At 42.0% G+C, this 21,188-nt stretch overlaps 1 protein-coding gene across 5 annotated transcripts in view; it reads right to left on the bottom strand.

The window, feature by feature from the left end:
- Nucleotides 1-21,188, bottom strand: part of TRPV1 (transient receptor potential cation channel subfamily V member 1) — a 44,281-nt gene that overhangs the window by 2,010 nt on the left and 21,083 nt on the right. For all 5 annotated transcript variants that reach the window (XM_082705834.1, XM_082705836.1, XM_082705835.1 and 2 more), the window contains 8 exons: nucleotides 19,525-19,683; nucleotides 18,059-18,154; nucleotides 16,421-16,491; nucleotides 11,406-11,571; nucleotides 10,909-10,975; nucleotides 7,730-8,052; nucleotides 6,171-6,298; nucleotides 5,509-5,624 (listed from right to left, as the gene is read on the bottom strand). In XM_082705834.1, coding sequence (XP_082561960.1) covers nucleotides 5,509-5,624; nucleotides 6,171-6,298; nucleotides 7,730-8,052; nucleotides 10,909-10,975; nucleotides 11,406-11,571; nucleotides 16,421-16,491; nucleotides 18,059-18,154; nucleotides 19,525-19,683 — 1,126 coding nt within the window. The remainder of the gene's footprint in view (nucleotides 1-5,508; nucleotides 5,625-6,170; nucleotides 6,299-7,729; nucleotides 8,053-10,908; nucleotides 10,976-11,405; nucleotides 11,572-16,420; nucleotides 16,492-18,058; nucleotides 18,155-19,524; nucleotides 19,684-21,188) is intronic.

Raw genomic sequence — 21,188 nt, 5'->3', positions numbered from 1 at the left:
CATGTATTCCTTTGCCCCTTCCCAATCATATACACTTTGTAGGTAGGAAAGTTCCTTGTTATCTGAATTGTATGACTATTCATTACTAAAGTGTACACTGCTACAAAGTTGTACAAAAAAATCAAAATCCTCAGGAAATATTCACTAATTCATTATAAATGTGAAATCAGGAAACCTCTAACCACCTCCTACCCCAATCCAAGTAACAAGAATGTGTATATCCCCGCTACTTCAACAATATCTTTGTTAATACACAGTGAATGTGCAATGTTATAAACAGCCAACAATGTCATGCAAACACAATGCAAGTTAACCACAAAATACAACAGCAAATCTTTAAAAGATGGGAGGTTTCATGAAGTCAATAAGATTGATATTGGAAGACTGCTCAAATTATAGGCAAAATCATCTTTGAATGGCTCTGTGGTAAAGTTAGATCAATAACAATTGTAGAGATAATCAATAAGTACTATGGCATGACACAGGAAGTGCCTCTAATGAAACTAGTGTGAAAATTACAGGATTGCAGAAAGCTCTTGATAAAAAAGATGTCTACTTCTACCCTGATGGAGTATGTAGTGCTGAGCTACCCACACTGCTGTAAACAAACATAAAGCAGGAAAAAATATTTGCAGTAAATGTTTTCAGGCATAGGATACAGACTGAAAACTGCAGTTGCTGAGAAAAAGTGAAATCCACAAACGGAGCCCCATGATTTCCCTGATGGTTTGCATAGGGACAATTTCTCTGACTGTGGTGTAGTGAGCTGGAGTCTAAGCAGACCATGGCAGTACCTCTGAACTAAGGAAGAAGAGATTGGGGTTTTAGACAGCTGAAGCAGCTAGAATCAGTGAGACAGGGCACAGAAGAAGAGGAAAAAGAGAGATGTGATGGTGGAGGTCTAGAAGTCTCTGGGCTGGAAGCTGGAGTGTACTTGCACAATATGAGACTGCATAAGGCTTACAAGGCAGGGGCCACTATAGGGCTGACAGTGGGATAGAAACACTGGAAGCTGAGCAGTACTCAGTGGGGAGACCTCCTTAATACCTTTTTTCTACTCTGAGGATCAAGTTAAAACACAGAAATGCCCTACTTACTCTACATGCCCTAGAGTAAGGTCTACCCAAAACCCACCCTAACAAAGCCTAAAACCAAGTCCTGGCAAGAACTTTAGTGGAAACAGTTTGGAGGTTGAGTCCCAAACTTGATGGAATTGGAAAATACCTTGGCATTTCACAGATCTATCATTATAAAGTTTAAAACTAAGTCTGCACAAGTTCAGGGTGATTCGCTCAATAATTGAACTGCCAACTAAAACAAAAATTTAATCAAGGGTCTCTGAAATATACTATCCACAATGCCCAGTTGACAATTAAAAGTTACTAGACATGCAAAGAGACAGGGAAATGTGACTCACAGTAAGGAGGGAGAAAAAACAGTCAATGGAAACTGTCCCCCAGATGGCCCAGATGGGGGCACCTGGGTGGCTCAGTGGGTTAAGCCGCTGCCTTCAGCTCAGGTCATGGTTTCAGGGTCCTGGGATCGAGTCCCACATCGGGCTCTCTACTCCGCAGGGAGCCTGCTTCCCCCTCTCTCTCTGCCTGCCTCTCTGCCTGCTTGTGATCTCTCTCTCTCTCTGTGTCAAATAAATAAATAATTTTTTAAAAAAAGATGGCCCAGATGTAGTTGGCAGAGAATTTAAATTAACTATTATTTATATGTTAAAAAAAATTTAAAAAAAAAAAAAACAAAGGAAAATAGGATCTTGGTGACAGACCAGCTAGAGAATCTTAGGAAAGAAATGAAAATCATTAAAAAAAAAAGTAGAAATTCGAAAACCAAATAGCATAATACTTGAAATATAATAGTCACTGGATGAGCTTAATCATAGTTTGCAGATGGCTGAGGATAGCATCAGTGAACTTGAAGACAGAACAATAAAATTCTCAAATTTGAGAAATAGAAAAAAAAATCAAGTAAAAATAAAGCCTCAGAAACCTGTGGGACAATATCAAACGATCTAAAATACATGTAGGGATGGGATACCTGGGTGGCTCAGTAGGTTAAGCCTCTGCTTCAGCTCAGGTCATGGTTTCAGGGTCCTGGGATTGAGCCCTGCATCAGGCCCCCTGCCTGCCTCTCTGGCTACTTGTGATCTCTCTCTGTGTGTCAAATAAATAAATAAAATCTAAAAAATTAAAATACCACCCAGGTGTGGGGCACCTGGATGGCTCAGACAGTTGAGCATCCGACTCTTGATTTCAACTCATGTCATGATCTTGGGGTCCTGGGATAGAGTCCTGTGTCAGGCTCTGCACTCAGCAGGGAGTCTGCTTGAGGTTCTCTTTCTCTTGCTCCTTTTGCCCCTCCCCCTGCTCTCTCCTTCCCTCTCTCTTTCTCTTTCAAATAAATAAAGTTAAATAAAATAAAATATATGTTATTGGAGTCCCCCGCAAAGTAGATAGGGACAATGAAGCAAAATATATGTAGAGACTCTGATGTACAGATCCAAGAATTGCAGGTGAATCTTAAACAAGATAAACAAACAAACAAAAAAAAAAAACCAAAGCATGTTTTACTCAAACTGCTGAAAACCTAAGATGAAGAGAATATTTTGAAAGCAGCCAAAAAGAAAAAGACAAATTACATACAGGAATGCAAATAATGAGCAACTTCTCATCAGAAACAATGGAAGCCAGAGACAGTGGAGAAAAATTTAATGTTGGAAATTTTTTTTTAAAAGAGGGGGAAAAAAATCTGTTAACCCAGAATTCTGTATGCAGTGAAAATATCCTTCAAACATGAGAATGAAATTTACATTTTCAAGTAAACAAAAGCTGATATCAAACTAATTGACAGGGATAGAAATTAGACAAGTAGTTACCTGGGATGGGGAGGTCAAAACTGATTACAAAGAGGCATTAGGGTACTTCCTGGCATGATGGAAATGTTCTATACATTGAGTGGGTGGTGGTTCCCTGAGTAGATATTTCCTGAAACTTACCAAACTATACATTTAAAATGCGTGCATTTTACTGTATGTAAATCATATCTCAATAAAGTTGATTTTAAGTTTTTAAAATAAAAAAAAGAGTCTATGAAGCAATATCAAATATGAAAGATGCAGTATCATTCTATCAGGCAAACTGATCTGAAAATAGTGCCCTTTCTCCCACCCTACTAAAGAAAAACCCCAAACAGTCAACATCTGGTTCATTCTTTGTTCAAGAATTACCAGCAAAATGGTAAAGTAGGTAGTTCCCAAAACCTAGACCACCACAAAAATATCAAAAAACAAACAAACAAACAAACAAACAGAAACTTTGGAACCAATATTGTCACAACTCTGGGAAACAGTCCAAGGTTTATAGCAAAAAAGAAAATCATGAATCAAAAAAATCAACATGGAAATGGTTGAGAACTAAAACTATAGAACTCTTATAAAAAAAAATAGGGAAAAATCTTCAAGACATTGGATTTGGCAATAATTTCTTACATATTACACCAAAAGAATAGGCAATAAAAGAAAAGAATAGATAAACTGGGCTTCATCAAAAAAAAAAAACTTTTATATCAAAAGACAACTCAGAGAATAGAAGAAAACACCGGCAGATGGTATACCTGACAAAGGATTAATATCCAAAATGTATAAAGAACTTCTATAACTCAACAACAACAAAACAAATTTTTAAATGGGCAGATTGCTTGAATAACCATTTCTCCAAAGAGTACCTACAATGACAAATGAGCATTTGGAAAGATATCAAAATAATTAGTCATTAGGGAAATGCAAATCAAAACCACAATAAGATACAACCGCACATCCATTAGGATGGCTACAACCACCACCACCACAACAAAAACCCACGAAACAGCAAGTGTTGGTGAGGATGTGGAACCCTCATGTTTTGCTGTTGGGAATGTACAGAAACGCAGCCACTTTAGAAAACATTCTGGCAGTTCCTTAAAAAAGTTAAACACAGAATTACCATAGGATCCAGCAGTTTTATTTCTATCCAAAGAACTGAAGCATCTGACTCTTGATTTCAGCTCAGGTCTTGACCTCAGAGTCATGAGACTGAGCCCCACATCCACACAGGGTGTGGAGTCTGCTTAAGATTCTCTCTCTCATACTTGTTAGGTTTAAAACTATGGACTGGGAATCTTCATGTTCCTACATTTCAGCAATAAACTGTAAGCCATATTTTTGTACAGAATAGACTAAAAAAATTCATGAGAAGCCTGGAAAAAAAAAGATTTTCTCTCTTCCTCTGCCCCACACCCCCTTTCAGTCTCTCTATTAATTAATTAATTAATAAATTAAACACCTGAAAGCCAGAAGTCAAACAGAATTATGTCCACCAATGGTCACAATAGCCAAAAAGTGGACACAGTCCTTATGTTGATTTAAAAGATGAATGGGTAAATAAAATGTGGTATATACCTACAATGGGATATTATTGACCTAGACACAAAAGGTGTGTTCCACTTATACCAGGTACCTACCCTAGGCAAAAGAGACAGAGACAGAGACAGAGACAAAAGAGATAGAGACAGAAAGCAGAATAGAGGTTACCAGGGGGTGGGGGAAGGAAGAAATAGGAGTAATCATTCAATAGATAGAAATAGCTTTCTATTTCCAGAACATTTTCATTATTTCAAACAGGAAATCTGTATCATTCAATAGGTACAGAGTTCCTGTTTGAAATAATGAAAATGTTCTGGAAATAGAAAGCGGTGAAGGTTTCATTACACTGTGGACACAATTCACACCCATGAACTATACACTTAAAAATGGTTAAAATGGCAACTTTTGTATTACACATATTTTACCACAATTTTCTAAAAGCTAAAAATGAAGAATTAGTGCACAATTATAACTCAAAATCTGTTCCGTACAAACCACGTTTGCTTCATTTTTAAATAAATGTCCTCAATTAGACCTATAATTTAACAAGTACTATTAAACATTTGCCATTAACTGTTAAAAAGACTTTTTTTGTCTGGTAGTGACTTTCTGCAGAGCATTTCTGCTCAAGGTATATATACCCTTTAGTCTTCCCATTCTTCCTCTGCCTGCCTGGTTGTGTTCATGCAAGGTGAGTTTTTGCCTGTACTTGCTCGTGTCCCTAAGAGTCACACAGCTGAACATAGACACTGGGTGTGAGGATCGAGAAGAGGAGACAGGGCAGCCCACAAGGCCAGCTGTCCCAAATGGCTGTATGTGGGATCAACTGCTTCCACTGGGGCACTTGAGGACAGATGCCTGGGGCAGGGTACTGGCAGAGCTGGTGAACATGGGCATGTGGCACAGTCAGCTGTGCGGGAATGCGTGAGAGTACAAAAGAGTGCCTGTGACAGAGTATATGCAGGTGCTTGACCCTTGGTGCTGTTCCAGAATCCAGGCTGTGGGGTGAAGAAGGCCTTCAAGGAGCAAGGAACCCCAAGGCTTCACTTGCCCAACATCAGGCTCCCTCCATGTCACAGCATACTTCCCTCATGCCTCACCTCTGCCTGACCGCAGGGAGAAGCTCAGGGTGCGCTTGATGCCCTCGCAGTTGCCCGGGTCTTCATTGATGATACCTACATTGGTGTTCCAGGTGGTCCAGTTGACCTCATCCACCCTGTAGGGCAAGGAGACAAGGGAGCTAGGAGCTTATGGCCTAAAAGCCATGCCTAGCTTCCCAGGCTGAGGGCTTAGTACCACAGGCCAATCCCAAGAAGCCCATAGACCAGGATGGGGAGACATAGCTGGTAGGCGGGAGGGCTGAGAGGGGCCTGCTTTTTGGACACCACCCCCAAAGCTCTGTTCTCTGACCACATCATGAGGCCCAGGGACTTTAAATGCTGGATTCCTGGTTCTGACCCTGATCACTGGATGACCCCTTTGGACACTTCATTTTCCTGTAGGTCTCCTAATGCCCACAGCTGAGCCTTGGGGTAGCCCATATACCTACCGATAGCTGGCCTTGGGAGAGTCCCCTATGTTCATGGCTGGTCCCAGGAAGCCTGAGGCAGGTTTCTGTATCCACAGCTGGCTCCAGATGAGTCCCTTATGCCCACAAAGCCCCAAAATGTCCTCTGTACCCATAGCTGGCTCTGGGTAGATCCCTGATATCTATAGCTAAGCCCCTGAACTCCCTAAGTTTGATTTCATGCCTGAGCATTACCTGAAACACCACCTGTAGTCATCCTTGCCATCAGGTGTGTACCCCACTTGCAACAGCTTGCCTGAGCGGAAGGCCTTCCTCATGCATTTAAGGAAGCTCTTCTCCGTGTCCAGGATGGTGATAGCTCTCTGTGAGAACACACAGAGAACAGAGGGGCAAAGGGCTTATCCCGGGGCTTCCCCTGGCTGTCAGTGGGGCTTCCAAGATCAGCCTCTCCAGTCCCAGTCCCAGTGCCCCTGAACGGGACCTCTAGTGCCTTCTACGTCAAGCTTGTTTTTGTAGCTTGGCAGGTGCACACTCCAAGCTCAGCCCCTCCAGCCCAGACCTGCCCAGGGATGGCTGCTGCCTGCCAGGTCCAGTCAGGGCAGGGCCTCCCATAAGTGAGGTAGAGTGTCCAGCCCCGGACTCTTCCCTGAAGTGCTCACAAAGGGGCAGACAGTGTAGTAGTTAAGAGCAGGGCCACAAGATGGGGCTGCTTGGGTCGAATACTGACTATGCTACTTGTTACAGATAGACCCCGACTTACAATGGTTCAACTTAATGATTTTCAACTTCACAATGATACAAAAGCAGTATGTATTTGGCAGAAACCATACTTCAAGTTTTGGACGTGAATCTTTTCCCAGGCAAGCAAAGTATAGTACAATCCTTTCTCCTGAGGCTGGGAGTTCCCAGTCAGCCACATGATCACAAGGGTCAACAACCAGTATACTTACAACCACTCTGTACCCATATAACCATTCTGCTTCTCACTTTTATTATAGTAGTCAATAATTTTCATGAGACATCCAACATTTTAGTATAAAATAGGCTTTGTGTTAGATTATTTTGCCTAACTGTAGGCTGAAGTTAAGTGCTCTAAGCACACTTAAGGTAGGCTGGGCTAAGCTATGATGTTCAGTAGGTTGGGTGCATTAAATGCATATTTAAATTATGGTGGTTTATTGGAAGGTAACCCCATTGTAAATTGAGGAAGATCTGTAGTTATCTTGGTCACACATACCCAACTTCTCTATGCCTCAGTGCCTTTATCCAAAAATGGGAACGATAATGGTAGCCACTTGATGGCATTGTTGTGAGAATTAAATGAAAGCATGTAAAACACTTAGAACAATACCTGGTATAGAGTCAATGTTACTTAATAAGAATGACAGTTTATTATTTGGCGGGAGAGTAGATATGGATCAGGTGCCTCAAAAACGCAGCTATTAGAGCCCCCCCCATTCTAGCTGTTCCCCCCAAGTATGGTCTCTGATGCCCACCCTAGACCAAGCTTCTGTGAGGTGGGCACCCCCTGGGGCTGAGCCCTCCATCTCCTGCCCCTGGGGACTGTTTAACCACAGTGTCTGTGAACACCAGTTGGTGATGCTTGAGAGGGAACCCCAGAAGGAGGGGCCAGCAGGGAGTCGACTGGGGGAGATGCTCTTGCTTGATCCCCCGGGCTGCCTGGGGTCTCTGCCCTTCCCCAAACCCTGCAAGGGGTTAGCACCTAACTGTGCTAAGCAGCAAAGAGAGCAGCAGACATCCTCCTGCTGGACACAGCCCACCCACTGACCCACCTGTAGCTTCCAGATGTTCTTGCTCTCCTGCGCAATCTTGTTGACAGTCTCACCCATGAGGGCGATGAGCATGTTCAGCAGAAGAATATAGGTGAGAATCACGTAGGCCAGCAACAAGATGATGAAGACAGCCTTGAAGTCATAGTTCTCTGTGAACTCCAGATCACCCATACCAATGGTGAACTTGAAAAGCTCCAGACATGTGGAGTAAAGGCTGTTGTAGGAGCTGTCAGGAGGCCGACAGCCTAGCCCTCGCCACCTGTGCAATGTGGACTCAGCTGGCGCTGAGTTATTCTTCCCATCCTCAATCAGCGTCACCACCGCTACAGGGCATGGGGAGGGACAGGTGCAGCTGAATGCAAGCCAAGACAGAACCACCAACAGACACACCCCATATCCCAGGATGGGTCTGCAGCAGGAATGCTGCTTGACCATGGAACACTTCTTTATGAACTTAAACACAGAAAACCACCTGTTTCTTCAGAACTATCAGCCAACTGTTGTAGTATAGCTGATCCTTGAACAGCATGGATTGGAACTTCATGAGTCTACTTATACACAGATTTTTCTCAATAAATACAGTATAGTACTGTAAATGTATTTTCTGTATGATTTTATTAATAACTTTTTCTTTTCTCTAGCTTACTTTATTATAAGAATACAGCATGTTATATACATATATATATAACATATGAAATATGTGTTAAACAACTGTTTAGGTTATTGGTAAGACTTTCAATCAGCAGTCGGCTATTATTAAAGTTTTGGGGGAGTCAAAAGTTATTTGCAGATTTTTAGCTGTGCAGGGAGTTGGTGTTCCTAATCCCCCTGTTGTCCAAGGGTCAACTGTATACTGTTTTGTTACACTAAGAGTTTTATCATCATCTTCTAGGGAAAAAAAACTGTTAAATATGCAAATCTATATATACAATGTGAATATAGTCACCTTTGTGCAGCACACAACCTGCCTGACTTTACATATCAGTTCTGAATCCACACCCAGCTTCTCAATCACACTCTGTCTGCCTGTGTACCTTAGTCTGTGACCCAGAGCTAACTCATTCCAGAATGATAGGGACTAAGCAGCTCAGAGCAGAATAGCCTCTTGCAGCACACTACACCTTTCTTTGGGAAAAATAATCTGGAGTCTGACAGCTTTCATAACAGTTGTGCCCCATGGTTCCTGCATAGCTGGTAGCCATGAACCCACTTGGCCAAATTCCTTCCCATGGGTACCGACAGACCAGGGCCTTCAGACCAGGTGCTGGAGCCCACACCCATCCCTATCAGTTAAAGCTCCCAGGCAAAACTGTCCATAACTCTGAGACAGAGATTCCAAAACAGGCTCGGGGATGGGGACAGGGGACGGTGTGCATGTGAGCCATGTAAATGCAGGACTCAGATGAGGATCAAAGCAGAACCAGGTGCCCAGAAATGCTGTAGATGTGTCAAGAGCTCAGGAACCAGCTTGGAGAGGCTCCCAAAGATGATTGCTCAGACAATCTCAGCATCAAGATAGATGGTAATAGTTAAGATTATGACCCATTTAACAAAGTGAGAATCCATGAAAAAGAAACAAAAAAAAAAAAGAAAAAACAGAAGAGAATCTGTGAGGCCACGATGATGTAAATAATAAATGAATGCAGGAGAATGGAAAGTTCCTCCCTACAATAGAACGCCAGCTAATAAATGTAGGAGGAATGACAGAGTTAAAAAATCATCATCTGGCAACTATTAGGATTAAGTGATTCAAGTGAGAATCATCTGTTTTTTTTTTATTTTTTAATTTTTTATTTTTTATAAACATATATTTTTATCCCCAGGAAGGGGGGGGGAGAATCATCTGTTTTAAGTTTGATGAGAAACAAGATATTTACCTAGTCTCAAAGCATCTCCTCACAAATTACTTATTGACTCTTTCACTTATTGACTCCTCACAAATTACTTATTGACTCTTACTGATTCCAAAACGAAAGATAATTACTTGACAGTAATCTAGCAGACCCATCAAAACCAAGTAATTAAAGTTAACATCACTAGAAATGGGCTAAACGAACATTGTGGGACTCCTGATACAATGGACTGAGGAAGACACACATTACTTCCTTGATATTCTGATTTTAAAAAATACATACCTGAATCTAATTGTGAGGAAACATCAAACAAACCCAAACTGAGAGACATTGTAAAAACCAGCCTTTATTCATTAAAAATGCTAAGGTTACAAGACAAGGAAAGACTGAGGAATCACTCCAGATTAAAGAAACTAAAGAGACTTGACAACTACATGATCTGGGATTTTCATTTCTGTAAAGGACATTATTAGGACAATTGGTGAAATCTGAATAAGGCTGGTAGATTAGCTAGAAGCACTGTATCAGTGTTTTATTTCCTTATTTTGATCATTATACACTGTTTTATGTAAGAAAAATATTCCTGTTTTTAGGAAATGCAGACTTTATCCAGTGGTAAAGGGCTGATTGTGTCTGCAGCTTACTATTTTTTTTAGTATGGTGGTGGTGGTGGTGTGCATGTGCGCGCGTATGTGTGTGTGTGTGTGTGTGTGTGTATGTGTGTGTGTAGCAGAATGTGATTTTTAAATGTGGTAAAATTTGGGGATTCAGGGTAATAAGTAAAGTTATTTGCATTATTCTTACAAGTTTTCTGAAAATCCAAAATAATGTCAAAATTAAAATTTAAAAAGGGGCACCTGGGTGGCTTAGTCAGTTAAGTGCCAATTCCTGATTTTAGCTCAAGTCATGATCTCAGGGTTGTGCGGACAGGCTCTGCCCTGGGGATGGAGGCTGATTAAGATTTTCTCTCCCCCACTCCCTCAGCTCCTCTCCTGCTTTCTCTCTTTCTTTCTCTCTCTCTTACTGAATTAATTAATTTAATTATACTGAATTAATTAATTTAATTAATTAATTTAAAAATTAAAAGTAAAAATGTAAAAAAAAAATCTAAGCCAAATGCAGCTATACCTCTAAAATTGCTTACAATGTTTTATGAATTACATTTCCATGTTCACCTGCTCATTTCTTGTGTTCTTTATTTTCCAACTCTCTCAGCTACAGATACATACCCCAGTGGGCCTCTCCCCACCCTGCCCCTGCAGAGTCCTTGGGAAGCTGAGGTGAGCAGGTTCTCTGCCCACCACCAGCCCTGAGCAAGCCCATTACCTGTGGAAAACCCGAACAAGAAAACAAGGTAGACAAACATGAAGCGACACAGGTCTCTCAGGATCATCTGCAGGAGAGAGCAGGCTTGTCAGAGCCAAGTCCAGTCCCAGGCGAGGCCAAGGGAGGGGTCAGGACTATTGTTAACCTAGGAGTTACTTTTGAGCCCAAGTAGAGCTGGAGAACATGCAGGAGGATTTGGTTTGGTGGCTTTCAGTTCTGGGGTCATGAGGAATTCATCCATAGTTCCCACCCTTGGCCTTTGCTCTGGTGGGAGAGGGGGGCCTGGTATGTAGAGGGGTCCAGTTTTAGGGGAGTCCCCAAGCCTGGGTCAGGGTCAGATAGTCTGATTCTTGAGGAATACGCTGGGAAAGTGGGTCCTGATCTAAACAAGCGCCTCCCAGACATTGCAGAGGATGGACAGAGTTTGTAGACCATGTCCCACATCCCCACGGTATAGACAGGCTCTGTGGAGAACCTACTTGGACATTGACACCCACCTTCTCAATCATAACAGCATAGATGCCCATCTGCTGGAAGCCACGGGTGTAGTAGAGCATGTTGGTCCAGCCCATGGCCAGGGAGAACACCATGGAGGCCACGTACTCCTTGTGGTGGCAGAAGTACAGCACCACGGTCCCCAGCATGAACAGTGACTGCACAAAACTGGAGGTGGAGGGATAGCAAGCTTTGTCTGTGAGCACCCAGGAGACCTGCCACCCTCTCAGAAGTACAGACCACAGCTGTGGTAGGAGCTAGGGTTGGCTGTCATGCCTCTTTTCACCCATGATACTCAGTGTGAGCAAGAGCGACCCCAAGAGGGCAAACGTTGGTTGGGGGGGTACAAAAATCTTTTTCTCTATAGAAAGTACAAATATTAATACAGTACACAGACAACTATACAGTGTATTTGTGGTACTAGATCATGGAAGGGGCAATTAGGGAGAAAACATCTAAAAAGGCAAAAAAGAAAAAGGGCTGAGAAACACTGCTTAAGCAGTAAGGAGGAACAGGCCATGTGCTCCTGAAAAATCACAGGTGGTGTCTGCTGGTCACACCCTCAAACTCAGAAGCAGAGCCAGGGAAGACGTCCCTCAGCAACTTGGCCTGCTAGGGGCTACCCAAGTAGGATCCATGGATAAGGTAGAGTAAGTCTGATAATCCTATGTCAGAGTCTGTCCAGTGGTCCCTTCTTTACATATTCATCCCAGGTCTCCTTGTCATCGTGGCCTCCTCCTAAAAGTCCCCCAGCTACCTTTGCACTATAGACCACACTGACAACCCCATTTGTATGAGAGAATCCAGCAAAAAAAATTACCATTGTGCTAATGTGAGCCTGCTGTAAATTAACATCAGTAGACTGGCTCATCAATTGGAATTCCACTGCAAAGGAAAACTATTCCTCTGTATTTGCAGAACTTTAGCCAAAATAAGAACTGACACCAGTTGAGATAGGTAAAGAGTTGCCTTGGGTGGCAGATGGAGGCCTCACATAGGAATCTGGGAAGCGGTGGACAAATGGAAACGGACTTAGCAGATGCAACAAAACCGTATTCCAATCTGTAGTGGGGGGAGAGCTGAGAGCCATTTCATTTAATCAAGGAGTCTCAAAAGGCTTAGGGATCTCTGGAGGAGAGATAAAGAGACCTAAAATAAAGAAGAGTGGAGGTTTTGTCTCTGAAGAAGATGAAACAGAGGATCTTTGGATCCTCTTTCATCAAACAACATGAAAGCAGGAGACTACGGGATTTTTATATACTACAGATTACAGAAATCCCTCTTTTCCACTCAATTCTCAGAAATATAGCATCCAGACTTCTTCCCTTCAGGTAGAAGATTGAAAAGATGCAATTGACTAACTTTGGATATTCTCCAATAAATAGCTTACCTAGACTAGTTTATAGTGAAGCTCAAAATTGATAAGCCCTATTCATGCATTAAGAGCTTCTAGGGGCACCTGGGTGGCTCAGTCAATTAAGCGTCTGCCTGCAGCTCAGGTCATGATCCTGGTGTCCTGGGATCAAGCCCAGGCTCCCTGCTCAGCTAGGAGCTTGCTCCTCCCTCTCCCTTTGCTCCTTCCCCTGCTTGTGCTTTCTCTTGTTCTCTCTCCCATTCTCTGTCAAATAAAAAAAAATGTTTTAATTTTAAAAAGAGCCTCCAACCAGTTTTTCAGTCCTCCACTCTTATTCATTAGCAGATATAAAAAAAATTTCCAAGTATCCTTTAACATGAAAGATAGAGCAAAACAAGAAAATGGGAAACAACAACTTGGAGAAAATAAAATCTATACAAAATGAAGAAAAATTTACCAAAAACTCTCACCAGTCTCAGAGAGACAAAAGAAGATTGTATCAATGAAACAAGAATAGAATGCCGTAAAGAAGGAACAAAGAATTTTGAAGAGTATTTAGAAATTAAAAATTAACTTAGAAATTAAAAATTATAATTTAGAAATTACAAAAAATAATAAACTCAATAGGAGGGTTGGAAATTAGAGTTGATTTGAACCTCCCAGAAAGAAGAGCCAAAGATAAAGAGATAAAACACAAGTGAGAAAATATAAGATCTGGTTCAGACTAGAAGTTCAATATACATACCACAGGGTTCCAGAAGAGAAATCAAGAAATAAGAGATATAAATTTCCAGATTGAAAGAGCCCCCTAAGTGTCCAGGACATTGGATAAAAACACATCCACATCAAGACACATCATTAAGTTTCAGAACACTAGGAACAAATAGAAGATACTACAGATTTATAAAGAGAAAAAACAAACCAGGTCTTAAAGGAGGATCCAGAGTCTGAATGGTTTTGAACTTGTTGTCTATAATACTGGAAGCAAGGAAACAATGGAGAAATATCTTCAAATTCTTAGAAGAACTATATACCCAACCAAGCTATCAACCAAACATGAAGGTATAGCAGAATATTTTCAGACATGCCAGATTTGAAATACATTTTATTCCCCCTTGCCCTACTATGTGTTTTCTTTCTTTGGATAAAGGATGCCTTCTCCCCAAACAGGGGAATCAGTAAAGAGGAAGACAGAAGGTTAAGAAAATAAAGGATCCAAATCAGGAGAGAAGTGAAAGGGATCTCCAAGGTGCTAGTGAAGGGATAACACATGGGATGTGTATGTGGCAGCAATGAAACTCAAGAACCAGGTATGGTGAGAGCTGTCATCACTGTGTTCTCTCCACCATGAGCTCATCCTTTTCACCAGATGATAATACTGAAGGATGTGCTCAAGTAAAACAAGGAGTAAAACCATGAAAGAGATAGTAAGTCTAACCCAGGAGGAAAGCAATGAGCGTCCCAAGGCTGGCAGCAAAGAAGAGTCCCAGGAGGACAGCTAAGCAGCAGGCCCAGAGAGCAAAGAGCTCAGTTAGAAGAGAGGACAGCATTCCAGGAGGAAACCCCTCCAGAAAAGAAAAAGGAGCAGGGGATTCCAATCATATAATTTAGGTTACTGAGTTTGAGAAAAATTGTACTGAGGGGTTTCAAGATATGTGGGATGAGTTAACAGTGGATACAAAGAAAACTAAACAAATAAAAACAAGACAATTATTAACTTTAGGAGAAAGAGGGAAAAAAGACATAGAGTATATTTTGAAGCTCAACTGTGAATACTACTTATAGAGACATAAGAATGTAAATTCCTGGGGCACCTGGGTGGCTCAGTGGGTTAAAGCCTCTGCCTTCGGCTCAGGTCATGATCCCAGGGTCCTGGGATCGAGCCCTGCATCAGGCTCTCTGCTCAGCAGGGAGCCTGCTTCCCCCACCCCCGACCCACCTGCCTCTCTGCCTAGTAGGTGGGTGTGATCTGTCAAATTAAATAAATAAATCTTTAAAAAAAAAAAGAATGTAAATTACTCAATATCCAGTAAAATAAAAACTACTATGAACTATATTAGAAGGCTAGAGAAGTGGAAGCAGAAAGGAAAGAAAGATGCTAAATCCTCATCTAATGGGTGAGTAAACATCAGAAGAAAGTTTTGAGAATGAAAAGTGATTGTCCCTGGGAAGGAGGAATGCAAGGACTAGGAAGGGTTAAGATGAGGAACTCATATACTGGTTATAAGCTTTTTGGTACTCATCAATGTTTCCATATGTGCATGGGTAGTTTAAAATAAAATAAATTTCTAAGCTGCCTACAATGGGTCTTCCTAGAAATAGAACCAAGTTTATTGGCACAATGCTATGTAGGAAAACATTGCTTCTCTTAGTAAAGCAAACCAGCATTGCCCTAACCCTACAGGTCTTGCTCTTTGAAGTTAAAGTATCTCAGAGAAAGACAAATACCATATGATTTCACTCATATGTAAAATTTAACAAAACACGTGAACATAGGACCCCTAAATAAAATAAGATGAAAATTGAGAGGGAGGCAAACCGTACGAAATGCTGAACTCTAGGGAACAAACTGAGGATGGCTGGAGGGGAGGTGAGTGGGGAGAAAGGGTAATTAGTTGGGTGTTGGGCATTAAGGAAGTCAATTGATGTAATGAGCACTGGGTGTTATATTCAACTGATGAACCACTAAATTCATCCCCTGAAACGAATAAAAAACAAAACAAAATAAAAGTGTAAGCATCTCAAGATTATAGTAAAAGCGTGGAGTTTGTGAGTCCTAGGAACAAGCTAGCTACAACTGGATGAGAATCAGCTCCTTGCATTTGCCAGGAATAGAGAGAGGGGCCTCAGGAATGAGAAAAACCTGGAGATCAGAGTAAAGTCCAAGGAAGAGATCCCAGGAGAAGAACACATTGCCATCTGAAGGCCCCCTTCGTAACCTGGGTCCTGCAAGGAAACTTCCTAAGGTTTCAGGTTATTTTGTGAAGGAAGGAGGTTCTTTCTGACATCCACATTGTTCTTGTAACTATGTTTTTGCTTATCTGTCTCCCCCTAAAACAGTGTACCCCCCTAGGTTGGGGGCATTTGGTAATATCTAGATACATTTTTTGGCTGTCAAGACTAGGGGACAAGGAGAATGCCATTGGCATCTGAAAGGTAGAGGCCAGAGAGGCAGCTAAACATTCTACAATGCATAGGACAGTCCCCCCATCCCCAGCTAAGAATCATCCAGTCCAAAATGTCCACAGTGCCAAGGCTGAGAAGCCCTGCCCAAAAAACTGGAAATTCCTTGAAGATAAGAATCATATCTGTTTCATCTCAGTATCCCAGTGCCAGTTCACTGGATGCCAAATGGTCGGACAAACGTGTGAAAAAAATGAACAAGAGTATTCAGACTGTAACTCAGACTTTAAGCCCCATGAGCCCACCTTTGTCATTCCCTAGCACCTGGTGCATCTCTGACAGAGTAGAGCCTCGCCATCCGCTAATTCGACACACATTTCCTGAGGGCCTTCCACCATTCATTCAACATGCTTGTGAGGTCCTACTGTGGTCCAAGCCCAGCACGAGTGAAAGGGTGGGTTAGAAGGATGGCTATAATCTTAGGACTGGGCCAACAGATGCTGTCTGTTATGGAGGCATAAGAATCAAAGTGTCACTTACAAAAGCATTTCACTGTAGCTGTCCACAAACAAGGTCTTCAGGGATGGCCGCCTCTGCAGGAAATATTGAATCTGTAGGCAAACAGAGAGAGTAAGCTCCGAGGAAAGGCTGGATGGTGAGCACTTTCAATGTTTCCTAAATGGCCTAAAATGGAACACAGGAGGGGATCAAAGCAGATTCCAACGAGGGTAAAACAGTGAGGCTAACAGGTAACTGGGTCAGGAGAGATTTTTTAAAATAGAGAATGGAATTTTAACAATACCTAAAAGTAAAGACAGGAAGGAAAATCATCAAAATATTACTAATTGCTGTATTTGAATGATGAGATGGAGAGATTTTTTTTCCTTCTTCCTACTATGTGCATTTTTCCTAGTTTTCTTTAATAACTGTGCATTATAGTAAAAATTCTTTAATCAGCCTCCACTGAACAAAGTCACCAGATTAGCCAGTGCTCTTCATTCCCTGAAAATATTCTGACCAATGCCCACAGTGAGTGCTGGTGGCTAGGAGATCCTCTCTCAGACACTCACACCCTCCACTCCCTCCCACTGGTGAATCCTGGTTGCCGAGAGTGCTTTTTGCCTACTGCACTTGCTACTGTGGCTTTGTATTTTATTATAATTTAAAATATGAGTACAAAATAAAGACAGTCGCTTCTGTAAAGACAAAGTCCAACAATTTGGAAAGACTCCTTAATGGTGAGTCACGAAGAAATATTGGGTGTAGCTTAGATCAAAAAGATTAAGGGGAAAAATCACAACAATCTCCAAATATTTGTAACAGTGTAACACGTAACATTGGTCCAAACTTCAAAGAAAAGACTGTTCATATGTTAGAAGAAGTACCAAGTAAGATGCATGTATTTTCAGGTAAAATAAAATGATGCCAGTATATGTGTACATTTCTTTCATTATTTTGAACTTTAACAGAATATTTGGATTAAATGAACAACAGTCATGATCCATTCTATTTCTGGAATTAAATATTACAGTTGATCCTTGAGCAGCATGGTTTTGTGAGGGACCACTCACGCAGGGGCTTGGGTGGTTCTTTTTATGAACACGAGATAGTACTGTAAATGTATTTTCTCTTCCTTATGATGTTCTTAATAACATCTTTTTCTCTAGCTTACTTTACTGTAAGAATATAGTATACAATACATATATCATCCAGAATACATGTTAATTGACTGTTTATGTTATTGGTAAGTCTTCCGGTCAATAGTGGGCTATTAGTAGTTAAATTGAGGGAAGTCAAAAGTCAAAATGAGCACTGGGTGTTATATGCAACTGATGAACCACTAAATTCATCCCCTGAAACTAATAAAAAACAAAACAAAACAAAACAAAAGTGTAAGCATGTAGACTTTTGATTGTGGGGGCAGTTGGTGCACCTAATCCCTGCAGTATTCTAGGGTCAACTGTACTTTCAGTCCTGACTGTCCTTGAATGTGACTATCCTGAGTCCACAGGAACCCACAGGGCAGACCCTCAACCCCCAGTCATGAATGTCTGGAGAGCTCTCTTCTTCACCTGTATATCTCTCCCATGAATTAAAGAGTGAATGAGCACTGGGTGAGTCTCTTGGCTTTTTGTTTCGGTGATAATGGAGACTCACAGTGTGGGAAGGAATGCTTACCCCTCGGAAAAAGAAGTAGACTCCCCCTGATACAGAAAGAATCTCGCCAGTGACTCGGAAATAGTCCCCAATGGTGTGTTTCAGCTTATAGGGAGGCTGCAAGGTGCAGAGAAGTTAGTGACTCCATTCATTTATTCACTCATTCAACAAACATTTTCTAAGCCCTGTGTTTAAGAGCCACCCCCTGCCCAAAAGGCTCAGCCTCTACCGAGAGAAAGGCATAGGGGCATCTGGGTGGCTCAGTTGGTTAAACATCTACCTTTGGCTCAGGTCATGATCCCCAGGGTCCTGGGATCGAGCCCCAAGTCAGGTTCCCTGCTCAGTGGGGAGTCTGCTTCTCCCTCTCCTCCCTGTTGTGTTCTCTCTTGCTATCTCTGTCTCTGTCTGTCTGTTTCTCTCTCTAATAAATAAATAAAATCTTTAAAAGAGAGAAAGAGAAAGAGAGGCATAATTAAAGACAGTGCATTATTAGGGACACTTGCAAGGAGGCCCCTCTGCGGGACCTGATTCCCAAGGGGGCAGACTCTAGGTGCCAAGCAGAGTATCCTTACAGTACTGTGCTGTCCCAGCACAGAGCTCTGCTGGGCGAAGGGTGATGGCATAGGTGGAAACACTCCTATAGACTCAATGCCATATGCTTCCTGCTGCTCCTATGGCCATGGTGAACCCATCAAGGTTTTCCATGGATGATGGAAGGTGAGACATTCCACACACGTGTGTCATCCTTGTGTGTCAGACCCTTTCTTGGGGTGGGTTTCCTTTCTGCATGCCATCAATGGTTTGTAAAATACTGCTTTACTACTTGTCTCACTAGCATGTTTCTCTTTTGTCATAAAATGAAATTATTAAATGGTTTATTAAGTGGATAGAAGCCAGGTTTTACCTAACTCAGAAGTAGAATTTTATTTTTTTTTCATTTTTTAAAGATTTTATTTATTCATTTGGGGAAAAGAGAGAGAGAGCACAAGCAGGAGGAGAGGCAGAGGGAGAGGGGGAAGCAGGCTCCCTGCTGAGCTGGGAGCCTGATGCGGGGCCCAATCCCAGGACCAGAGATCATGACCTGAGCTGAAGGCAGACATTTAACCATCTGAGCCACCCAGGTGCCCCGGAGGTGGAATTTTATATCAAATTTATAAACAAGGTACCCTGGAAATAAAGGCAACAAAGTAAGTGCTTGGGTAGCAAATGGAAAGGATTCAATTCAGTAACTCAAAGGAGTCGAAAGCTTCTGGCAGAGGAAGAAGTCTGGTCTTAAGCTGATTTGAAGGATGGCCCAGGGCCTGGCACAGAAGATGTGCTCAAGGGGCACCTGGGTGGCTCAGTCCATTAACTGTCTGCTTTCAGCTCAGGTCATGATCCCAGAACCCTTTCATCTCTTCAGCACCCTGGGAAGGACTCCAGGATCTTATAAGAATGCCCATTCCTCTCCCCACTTCCCTGTCATGAGGCTGAACCTCAGTCCGCACCAAGCCATCCACAGGCCTGTAGTAGGCTGCTGTGGTGAAGATGATCATATACAAGCAGTAGACGAAGAAGTTGAAGTAGAAGATGCGCTTGACAAATCTGTCCCATTTGTCCTGCAGGAGTCGGTTCAGCGGTTCCACCAAAAGCATGTCGTGGCGATTCTAAAGGGAGCAGAGAGAGATAAGACTCACTCCCCAGCCAGAAACCACAGAATCTCATATCCAAGAGATCTATTTTAAAGTTCCACTATCCCTAAGATGGATGAGCCAAAATCAGATCATCCCAACCTTTGCTAGCCACCAAGCCCCACCCCCAGCCCAAGCTTAAGCTCCCTCAACAAGGTCCCTGTTCAATGTCTTCTTCAATACCTTTGGAGATAGGAATCTCCTGGCCTCACACAACCTGGGGAGAAATACTGTCAGGAAGATCTATCCTCTGGAGTTAAGTTGGTCTTCTCTGCTTTCTACCAGTTGTCCCTGTCTGCACCTAGGGACTCCAGTACTGAATTTCTGCCCAAGAGAGCCTTTGGAGACAAGAAAATGCCAGCTATGCCCCCATAGCCCTCTCCTCTCTAGATCTAACACCCCAGCATTTTTGGAGACATTTCCTACATGGGCCAGCCCTCTGGGATTCTGAGTCTAGGCCCTGAATCATCAGGGCAGCCCAGACAGAGGCTAATAGGGCAGAGCAAAGCAGGCTAGGCTGCTCTCTCTCCAAACTTTGCCCCTGTCCCGTGAGATACTGGGGCAGGCCCTCCTCACTGACAGCACAGACCCACCCCGTAGGTCTGCCTCAGAGACTGGTATCACCTTAGAAAGAATGGACAGGAGAGGTGGCCTTTCAAAGCAGTTAACAAAGCACTTTACTTCATTAATTGGCCCTAGGATGCTCATTCGGAAACAAAATAAGTAAGTTGCCTACTTCATACCTACACAAAAATAAATTCTAGGTAAATTAAGAAGCCAAACATAAAATACCTACAAAGGAGTGAAACAAAAGTACTGAAGGAGATGTGTATAATCTTGAAATGGGAAAGACCTTGCAAAGCAAGACACAGGTCACAGAAGCTATAAAGGAAAAAGATTAATCTGACTCTCAAAATGAAGAACTTACAAGCAAATGATGCCTTATATGAAGTTAGAAGGCAAGAGACAGACCAGAAGAAAATAAAATATTGGCTCCATATGCAATAAAGAAAGGATCAATTCATTCTATAACAAGAGTACCTACAAATCAAAAGGAATGGGACCAACAATCCAATAGAAGAGATGGCAAAGGACAACAAATAGGAAATCTAACCAAAGAAATATGACTGGTCAGATAATTATATAAAATATTATTCACCCACCTCACATTATCAAGAAAATGAGAATTAAGACATCAATAAGATAGCATTTTTGGCCCCAAGAACTTAAATTAGTTTTTGAGAAAAGATTGATAATACCCAGATTGTCAAGGACATGGGTAGATTTTTACCTACTAGTGATGGGCAAACGAATTGATGCAGTCTTTTTGAAGAGCAATTTGGCAGTAGCTATTAAAATTTTAAAACATACATACTTCTTTGATTTAGCAATTCCAATTCCAGGCATCCTAGAAAAATTCCCAAACCCATGCCAAGTGGCTCACAGCACTGTAGTAACAAAAAACTAGGAATAACTTAAAT

Source organism: Mustela nivalis (assembly GCF_964662115.1).
Source record: "Mustela nivalis genome assembly, chromosome: 17".
In the NCBI taxonomy this organism is placed as follows: Eukaryota; Metazoa; Chordata; class Mammalia; order Carnivora; family Mustelidae; genus Mustela; species Mustela nivalis.
The sequence above is the reverse complement of the archived record's forward strand: the minus strand, read 5'-3'. Positions and strand labels throughout refer to the sequence as shown.